This window comes from Apteryx rowi, unplaced genomic scaffold (assembly GCF_003343035.1).
Source record: "Apteryx rowi isolate R43461 unplaced genomic scaffold, aptRow1 scaffold_423, whole genome shotgun sequence".
Taxonomy (NCBI): domain Eukaryota; kingdom Metazoa; phylum Chordata; class Aves; order Apterygiformes; family Apterygidae; genus Apteryx; species Apteryx rowi.
In genome coordinates, this window is record NW_020450676.1 from 802,263 (window position 1) to 812,679 (window position 10,417).

Sequence of the window (10,417 nt, forward strand, 5' to 3'; positions counted from 1 at the left end):
GTCACATGCACCGCGGCCCTGCCCGGCCCACGAGGGGACACCAGGGCTGTCACGCGCACCGTGGCCTGCTCTGCGAGGGGACACTGGGGCTGTCATGCACACCGTGGTCCTGCCCGGCCTGTGAGGGGACACTGGGGCTGTCACGTGCACCACGGCCCTGCCTGGTCCACGAGGGGACACCAGGGCTGTCACGTGCACCGTGGCCTGCTCTGCGAGGGGACACTGGGGCTGTCACGCACACCGTGGTCCTGCCCGGCCTGCGAGGGGACACCGGGGCTGTCACGTGCACCACAGCCCTGCCCGGCCCACGAGGGGACACCGGGGCTGTCACGTGCACCACGGCCCTGCCCGGCCTACGAGGGGACACCGGGGCTGTCATGCAGAGCTTCAGCGCTCAGTCTGGCGCCATTTCCAGCAGCCCCCCAAGAGCCTCACTCACCGGCTGCCCCCGACCCAGTTCATGTCCACCGTGGTGGCGCAAGGGAGGGCAGCCCTGTGCGGTGCTGGGCTGGAACAGGGCAGCGATGGCCCTGGGGGCAGCGTGCAGCCCCCCAGGTGCGCAGCCCCCCAGGTGCGCAGCCCCCCAGGTGCGCAGCCCCCCCCAGGCGTGCAGCCCCCGCAGGGCCCTGCTGCCGGCTCCTTCTCCAGGGAGCGCGAGGCAGCTGCTCCCCTCTCCTGGGCTGCCCAGCACCGGCGTGGGGGGCAGAGGGTGGCATGGGACAGGCAGCATGGGGAGGCAGCGAAAGATGCAGAGGAGGAAGGGGTGCTCGGGGTGCCGCCGTCCTTCCTCTACCGCTGCCGTTTCCCTCCTGGCTCCCACCAGAAACCAGTGCCATTTGCTTCTCTGTGAAGCAACTAAAGTGAAGCAAATACGGAACAAAGAGACTTCCTCAGTGTGTCAGGAACTGAAGTATTGATAGGAAGAAAAAAAATTTGAAGATCTGAAAATTTGAAGATTTCCCTTTCTGTAACTTTTTTAATAGCCATTCTGCAACATTATTGCATCCAGAAGGGCTGAGTTCCTTGCTTTCCCTAAGCAGGAGAGTCTCTCCCAAGGGTGAAATGACACTGCTTGCGTAAAATACTGTATTTACTGGAGTGAGTGAGAGAGAAAGAGAGAGAGGATGAATTTTCAAATCATTTCTTAGAACTAATTGCAAATGGTTCTCATGTTTCTTAATGAAACCTTCCACTGTAACATTACTTCCCAGCAAGTGTCCTAGTCTGCTGATGATTATAACAAAGGAAGGGATTGCTAAGCAGATGAATGTGTAATAAAAAAGAAACCCTGGGGATTCTCACAGTTGGGCTTAAAACTTTTACAGCATTACAGATTTTTTTTGTGATAATTTAACACATTTTTAACTTTGATATTTGACCAAAATGTTTGATTTTCATATCTAGCATTAGGTAACTAAATCCATCTATAGATACCTATATAAAAGATGCAGAGTACCTGCAACAGTTTTGAATGTTATATCCAGGGATGTTGTTTCTGGTACTTCTAAATGTCAGTCCACACTTATTTATGTGCCTAAATATTGAACTAATTATCTAGTGCTAGGAACCCATGACTGAAAAAAAATTGGTTGGTTCCAAGTGAAAGCTTTTGTTTGGCAACCCCAGTGCTTAAACTTCTTTGTTTACAGAATCGCATAGTGTTCTCCCAGTCACTGCTTCTCTGCTCGCCCCCCCTCCTTGAGAGCTTTCACAGCTTATGGGGAAACAAAGAAACACTGCTCTTGTGCTTTCAGTTGGTGTTTTAGCCCTAAAAGATTTCTTCTTAAAAGATTGCTGTGATATTGCAAAGGCCCGATAGTATCTGAAGAGGTTTAAAACAGAAGACAAAATCTTGTTTTAAAACAAAGTTATCCTTTTAAAAAGCAGTCCCTCTTGAAAGACAGATCTCTTTTTCAATTCATTTGATTAAAAGCCCTTCCCCCCATTCACCTTTAAAAGGCAGATGGCCTTTTTTTAAATTTACTCTAAGGGCATTACAGAATCACATAATAGGCTGGAGCTGGCAGGGACCTCTGGAGATCATCGCGTCCAACCCCCCTGCTCAAGCAGGGTCAGCTAGAGCAGGCTGCACTGTGTGAAGTGAAGAAATGTTTTCTTATGCTCAGATGGAATTTCCTATGTTTCAGTTTGTGCCCATTGCCTCTCATTCTGTTTCTGGGCACAACTGAGAAAAGTTTGGCTCCATATTCTTTACACCCTCCTGTCAGGTATTTATACACATTGATAAGAGTCACCTGAGCCTTCTCTTCTCCAGGCTAAACAATCCCAGCTCTCTCAGCCTCTCCTTGTGTGACAGATGCTGCCAGGTTGGTTAAACCTGATTTCCACTTTGTAAATCCAAGCTGACTTCTCCTGATCACCTTTCTGTCCCTCATAGGTCTGGAAATAATATCCAGGATTAGTTACTTTCCCAGGGATCAAGGTGAGGCTGACTGGCCTACAGTTTCGCAGTTCCTCCTTTCCCTTCTTAAAGACGGGGTGACATTTGCTGTTGTCCAGTCCTCAGGAACCTCTCCTGATTGCCATGATCATAGAGAGTGGCCTTGCAATGACATCAGCCAGTTCCCTCAACACTCATGGGTGCATCCTGTCAGGACTCATGGACTTATATATCTCCAGTTTGTTTAAGCATTTTCCACAACCCAAACCTGCTCCACCAAGAGCAAGTCTTCCTTTTTCCAGACTTCCCTCCGGTCTCAGGAGCCTGGGATTCCTGGAGGCCTGATTTTTGCCCTGCTCCCTCCTTGCAGGATCCTGAACTCCACTATCTCGTGGTGGCTGCAGCCAAGGCTGTCCCCAGCTTTCACAACTCTGGCCAGTTCTTCCTTGTTTGCAAGTATGAGGTCCAGCAGAGCACCTCTCCTCCTCAGCTTCTTGATCGCCTCTGTGAGGAAGTTGTCATCAATGCACTCCAGAAACCTCCTGGATTGCATGTTCCCTGTTGTGTTGTCCCTCCAGCAGAGATCTCAGGGTGGTTAAAGTCCCCCATGAGGACCAGGGCCTGAGAACATGAAGCTTCTTCCAATTGTCTGAAGAAGACCTTGTCAACTTCTTCCTGATCAGGTGTTCTATAGCAGACACCCACTGCAATGTCACCCATGCTGGTCTTCCTGCTAAACCTGACCCATAAGCTCTCAGCTGGCCCCTCACCTGTCCCCAGGCAGAGCTCCCTGCATTCCTGCTGCTCTCTCATATAAAGGGCAACTCCCCCTCCTCATCCTCCTGGCCTGCCCTTCCTAAAAAGCCTGCATCCATCCATTGCAGAATTCCAGTTATGTGATCTGTCTCACCATGCTTCCATGATCCCAATGAGATCATAGCCCTGTAACTGCACACAAACTTCTAATTCCTCCTGTTTGCTTCCCATGCTGCTGCATGCATTACTGTTCACGCACCACTACAGAGAGGCACCCCAGCATGTTGTCTTCCTAGAAAGGACATAAGTGATTTCCCCATAATATGGTGCTGTAGGCGCTTCCTTATTTACATGTATATGCTTGGGGCGATTTCACTTCAGCCCTGGTTTGTTGATTAAGACGTCCCTTCTGTTTGCATCACCCCAGACCCTTTGGTTGCCAACCCCATCCACCAGTTCTTTACTTGTTCTTGGTAATTTTCTCCATCCCCCATCATTCCTAGTTTAAAGCCCTTCTTACCAGGTTGGCCAGCTTGTTGGCAAAGATACTTTTGCTCCATTTTGTCAGGTGGATCCCATTTCTACCAAGCAGCTGTCAGTCCTTGAAGAGGGTCCCATGGTTGCAGAAAATGAAACACTGTTGTTGAAACCAGCTGTGCAATGAATTGTTGACCCACAGGATCTGTTCCATCCTCCTCAGGCCCTTCCCCTTTATTTGCAGGGTTGAGGAGAATGCCACTTGGGCCCCCATGCCCCTGACCATTACCCCCAGCACCATGTAGTCACACTTGATACTTTCCAGCTCTTCCTTGCCAGTATTATTGCTGCCTGCATGGAAGAGCAGCAGGGGTAGTACTCTGAGGGCTGGAAAAGCCTTGGCAGCCTCTCTACAACACCCTGAATGCGAGCCCCCAGCAAGTAGCAAACCTCCCTAGATGACAGGTTAGGTCAGCAGATGGGGGCCTCCGCCCCTTGCAGCAGGGAGTCTCCCACTACTAACGCTCACTGCTCTTCTAGGTGCTCCTGTGTGTCTGAGGCTCAGCTGGCACAGATGTTCCATTTGAGAGTGTTCCCAGCTTCTTGTCAGCTACATGGGGAGTGAACCTATTCCAAAGCTGCAGGTCTTCAGATGGAGCAGGAGCCCTCCTCCTGGTGCCAGATGTCACCGGCTTCCAGTCTTTGCCATCATAGGAGTTTCTACTTCCCAATAGGCTCTGACTCTGCCTGCCCCCCTGCTACAGTTGGATCAGGCTCCTGAAGCTGCAGAGACTCAGAGAAGATCTGGTCGATCTCTTTCTCATCCTCTGTGATGCTGTGCAGTCTGCTGACCTCCTCCCGCAGCTCCTTGACTTGGTGGCAGAGGTTCTCAACCTTTTTACCAGAGGTAAAAAGACCATCAGCCCCATCCTCAGCAAGAGGCCCCAGGCACTCCCTACAGCCCAAGACTTGCAGAGCTGTGTCCTCCTTCTGAAGCTCCATCTGGTCCATGTCCTGTGGTGTGTCACCACCATAGCTGAGGATGTGTATGCTGCTCTGAGCAGTGTTGCCAGGCCCTTGTTTGCAGGTCTTTCCTAGTTTAAAGAATTCCAGAAATTGCAGAAAGCCCAAGGATTTATATATTTTAACACAGAACACTAAACTGCCAAACATCTAAAGAAAAACCAGACAGTGGGCTTCTTTGTGTTCATGTATGAGGTCTCCTCTTCCTCCCCAAGAGAAAATGCAACCCTTGGCTTGATACTGAACAAGGTACAAGATCTGGTCACAGTGAAATCCTAACTTTATAATAGTAACTTTCCTACAGGAGCAACAAAGACCAAAGAATCCATTATAGTTGTGCTAAACTCCAGTAAGGGAACAATGTAAAGCTTGTTCAAGACAAATTTAGGAGAGGCAGATAAAAGAATTACATCCATACAGGTGGCCAGGAGACTGCTGAAGACTTGAATCAAAGAACCAGTCTGAACCATAGCAAAGAGCTATATTGCATTCAAAAGAAGATAACAGAATGGAATATAAACTTTGATAGATTAAATATAAAAAACTTTGATGGATTAAACAGAAGAATGTAGACGGGCCATAAAGAATTTGAGAAATAACTAGACAAAGAAACCAAACTACTAATTCGTTCTTCTTACACATTGACCACGAGCAAAAACTTGCTGTAAAGTCCAAAGGGCCAATTGATGACCAGGTTATAAAAAGAGTGCTCAGAGGAGACATGGATGTTACATAAAAGCTTAATTAGTTTTTTTTCATCAGTATTCACTGATGAAGAAAGTGGGGAGATTTTTCTGCTGGAATCCTTTCTGGGGAATTCAGCAGAGGATCTGTCCAAAGTGGAAATAACAACAGAAGAGATCATGGTACAAAATGAGCTTATCAGGACAGAATGAACACTAACAAGCACCAAGACTCAACAGTATTCACTGAAGAGTTCTGAATTGCAGCAGTGTGTAACAGGACACTTAAAACTTCCTTAGTACTAGAAACTAGAGGGTACCAAATGTGACACAATTAAAAAAGAAAAAAAAAAAGATTCTGGGCAGATCTAGAAAGCTTACATCTGTATCAGAAAAAATAATAGAAACTGTAATACAGGCCAGCATGTGAAGAGCCTGCCTGACTTCTGCAAAGGGAAGTGCTGCCTCATTGGGCTCTTGGAATTCTTTGAAAGTGTCCAAAAAGAGTGTAGAAAAGAGCAATTGCTGTAGTCAGGGTGGGTTTAATAAAGGCTGTTGACAAAGCCTCTCATTGAAGGTGTCTGTGGGAGCCAGGGTCAAAACAAACAAAAGGAAGTGGTTCTTCATGTAGGGGATAGTAGATCTGAGGAATTCCTTGCCAAAAGATATTATATGCATAAGAGTTTACATGAGTTCAAGAGAGACCAGACAAGCATTTGGAAAAGAGACCTGTTGTGGAATATCTCATGGAAAAAAATCAAGGTCACAGGAAATTCTTACAGCTGAAAATGACCAGAGGTTGGGAGAGTACGAGGTTGGGGGCTGAGGGGGTAGTACCATTTGTAATCACAGTTCTCACTCTTCCGTGGGCATCTGCCTAGAGCTGTTGTTAGAGACAGAATACTGTGCTGGGCGGAGCATTAGTCTGAACCAGTTTGGTCATTCTTACTATTTATAAGTCTCTTGGGTAAAATTTAATGAATAGATTGCTGTAGAGGATCTTTTCTGTTGTTATACCAGTGGTGTCCCCCTCAAACAAATTCTTGATGCATGACAAAAGGATGCCAGGAGATCTAGTTTTGGGGTGTATGAGTGGGATAGATTCTTTTTGTGGACTTATTCTTGCCTGCACCTTTGCACAGGGGAACACTGGCTCTGCTGTAGGCAGTGTCAACATCATGATTGCTAATTGATACAAGTTACATGATTTTGCCATTTATATCTGTACTACTACATTTGGCACAGAGCATATTTAACTGTTTACAATACACTTGAGTAAAGGGTTAATTTAGAAATCTTAGCATTTTTTCAGCTGATCTGAGAATAGAAGCCTCACATTTTCAATGATTTAAAACAAAAAATGAAAAAAAAACAAATATGAGACATCTGTAGGCATAAAATAGATACATATGCTTCCCATAATTCTGTTTTTCTGGAATTGTCCTCAGCTGATTTATCTGTATGCAGTAAGAAATAAATTTGATGATAGAAATATCTTTAAAAAATCCAGATAGGAAAGTTAATGTCTAAGCAGTGAAAGTGCAATTCATTATCTGAGATCATTAGTCAGCACTTCACTGTGATTGGGGCAGCTGACAGTGACCTTCTCTATCCTTGGCCTTTTCCCTCTCCATCTCTATCTGTAAAGGGAAAACAGCTTGTTTACACTTCTTTCTAGAGCTGTATTCTGTTTAAAATCAGGTAGTTCTTGTCTCTCTGAACTGTTTGTGATCAGTAGGCTATCGATTGTACTGTCAGCAAAATTACCTGAATCCCTTACGGAGAGATTCTCAAAATCTGCAAGTCGTGCAGGATTTAAATTTACAACAGCGAGGGGGTATGCCCCTGAAGACAGATCAAGGGAAAGGTGGCTACAGGTGCAATAATGCCTCCATTCACACCACATCCTGTAGTGCCTACGCTCTGGAGGCAGATGACACAGCAGCACCTTCATGTTTCCCCTTTCCTCTCCTCCCTCTTGCTGTCGTAACACATCTGTCTCTAGTTTGGGTACATACTGCCTTATTAGGACCAAAACAACTGGAACCAACTCAGTAGGATCAGGTCAGTTCGCAGTAATGTACTTAACATGTAGTAATACTCCTTGAACAAGCTTCCACATGTGTCACATTAAATTTGAAAACTTTTGCCTGTCTCAGATCTCTATATCCTGAACATATTACAGTGTCTGAATATTCTGCTGAGGTATATGATTACAGCCAATAGCTTTTCTAATACAGTATAGTAAGCAGTCATTTTCTGCCGCTACAAATTTTAAAACAAATATCAGATATCACCCTTTTCTGATGAAAAGATTTAATTTGTGATTGGTTTGCCTTGATGTTGCAAACTAATTCTGCGAGCTTATTTCCCTACTTATGTAAGTGATAACATTAAAGTCAATAGAAACTTTGGAAGTACTTCAGGAGTAAAGTATTTACCCAAGTAAGGGCTTGTATGATCATCATCTGTTGAATTTGGCTCAAATCAAGGCCTACTATTCCCACACTAGTGTGTAAACATACAGCTCAAAATTAAAGGAAAAAATCCAGAAATTCTCAGCACACCATATAACAGTGCACTATATGGTGTATTTTAGAAACCATTTGCAGTTCTATATTAGTACAAAATTGAAAACAATGGGCATTGTGTAGATTCATATTTTAGATATTTCACATATACTTTATCCATTTGTTAATGGCTATGTAGTTTATTCATGAACCATGTGTATTTAAATGCTAAATACCCCAAATAGTGATAATACAAAATGTGTAGTTTATGTCTGTTTTGAATGTACGTTTATTTTTAATTCCATATCTCTTTATGGCACAGCAAATAACACCAGTTTGCAAGGACATTCCAGTTTGCTGCAAAGACTCGCGTTGCAGCCATCAGACCCTGTGGCAAGAGCATATAAAATATGTGGTAAGTGGCCTTTCGCTTCAAAGTGTGCAAATTTTAATTTTTCAAAATTTAAATAAAAAGGTACTAAAAAATTTGATCATGTAGTAAGGCTGACTGATATTTGCTAATATATCCTCCATGTTCCAATTCCAATATTTCTGTAGCAGTCACAAAATTGTGCAGAGTGAAGCCTCATTGGTGGGAGCCAATGGGCATAAAATAGAGAGAAGAGGAATCAATGTTGCAATAATTACATTCCAGTTCCTATATGTTCAGATATTCATGGAGCTTAGTCAGCCTGATATTCATTGTTTCCATTTATGCTACAGAGAAAGTGGCTGTATCCAAGCACAAGTAATTTTTATATAGTGATTCTATCACTTCAGTCATCACAGAAGGTCTGTCTGGATAATGAAGGAAATGAATTTATTTTTGTAGTTGAGAGCAAAACTATGGTATGCTTGAATATTGGCCCAAAATAGTGAAAAAATACCACAGAAAATTAAATCATTATAAAAATAGGGTAAGCTCTTCTTACTCTTCCTCCTCAGTTATTGATTCCTACATTCAGAAAGTACAAACAAATTATTTTACTGTGTTTGAAACTAACTGTACCATTAAAAGCAACCATTTGGCATTAAAAAATAAAATACCTGGTTCTCCTCAAGAGAAGAGGAAAATAAAATATCAAACTCCCCTTATTACCACAGATTCAGTTACTCCAACTTATTTGATTGCACTGATCAGTTTTTAAATAAATTAGTAGAAATTGTGGAGAAAACACAGCCCTGAACACTGTACCAAAATTACTGCAACATTGGTAGTTATTTTTTCAGTAATATTAAGCAATTTTATTATGACTAGATGTACTAAAACTGCTGGCCTTCACCCCTAAAGAAATTCTACCAACTAAGGCCATGTTCCACAAAAAGAATAGTTTGTATATAGATTACAGAGTAGGACTGTGGCAAAGCAAAAATCACAAGGCAGCAAGAGCAGAAGGAAGAGTGCAAGTAAAACAGCAGTTTTGGCTTTTCTCTGGGTTTTCAAAGGAAGAAAATACATTGCTTTTACTGATTGAAATACTGTCAGAAGATTTCTGTGCAGTCAGAAGATTTCTGTTTTACTTCAATGTTCCCACAGATCTGCCTGTGCTGTGTATGTCTGTACTTACAGTCATGTTACCAAGTCACCAAAAGCTTCAGCCCTCCAGGATCTTGCAAAGTCAAAGGTCAGCAGATATGCAGAACTGAAAGAGATCAGTAAACTTTCCCCTTGGTAAGGAAATGCTAGAGTAATGGAATATTACAAATAACTGTGGTTTGGCAAAACAGCTCTAAGAGAATGCTATGACATATACAAAACCAGAGCAAATGTGAAATCTCTAACTGGAAATCATGATTAAAAAATAACAAACCCTACACAAGGCAATTTCTTAGCCAGTGTATTGCTGTGCCCTGAAAAATCTTTTAATTTTACTGACAAATTAATTGCTTGTGAAACCAGGCCTATTTAGTAACTCAAAGTTAGCCATACTGCTCTGTTTCAGATTTTAACATTTTCCAAGTTTTATTTTATCTGAGTTGTGCAGTAAAAAAAAAAAAAGCTTTCTGAATGTCATCATTGCACCGTGTCCAAGGGGGGCTGATTTGTAACAGAATGTGACTTAATTTTCCCCTGCATACGCTGAGCCGCAGTGAGGTAAGTGGCCTCACTTTGCATTTCTTGGGAAGGCTGCGAGTGCCTACTGACACATTTTCCAAATCTGCTTTTACTCCCACATTCTCACCACTGCATGCAAGAAAAAAATGAATGCATTATCATATACCAGCAGATGTGGCACATTATTAGTTTATTTTTAAAGTGTGAAAAAAGTTTTTTTTATATATTCCGATCTTCTCTGGGGAACTGTAAATACTATACTCTTACCAAACCGGTGACTTTGAAATAAAGAAGCAGGAACAGGGGGAAACGGAAGACAACCATGACTCAGTGCAATTCCTCCGTGTGAATTTAGTTACATCTTTGCTGTGAACTGCCGTCCCGCTGCCCTGGGAATTTGCCGAATAACGCAGCACCAGCACGGCGCTTGCCTCCCCTTTGACGAGAGGCCGGGAAATCAAAGTATTATTTTTCACAACATGTCCCCCCCGTCCCGTCCCGTCCCGTCCCC

At 43.6% G+C, this 10,417-nt stretch overlaps 1 protein-coding gene across 1 annotated transcript in view; it reads right to left on the bottom strand.

The window, feature by feature from the left end:
• Positions 1-462, bottom strand: part of CUNH12orf40 (chromosome unknown C12orf40 homolog) — a 19,562-nt gene extending 19,100 nt beyond the window's left edge. Inside the window, exon 1 of the mRNA XM_026076055.1 lies at positions 440-462. Coding sequence (XP_025931840.1) covers positions 440-462 — 23 coding nt within the window. The remainder of the gene's footprint in view (positions 1-439) is intronic.
• Positions 463-10,417: the final 9,955 nt, after the last annotated feature.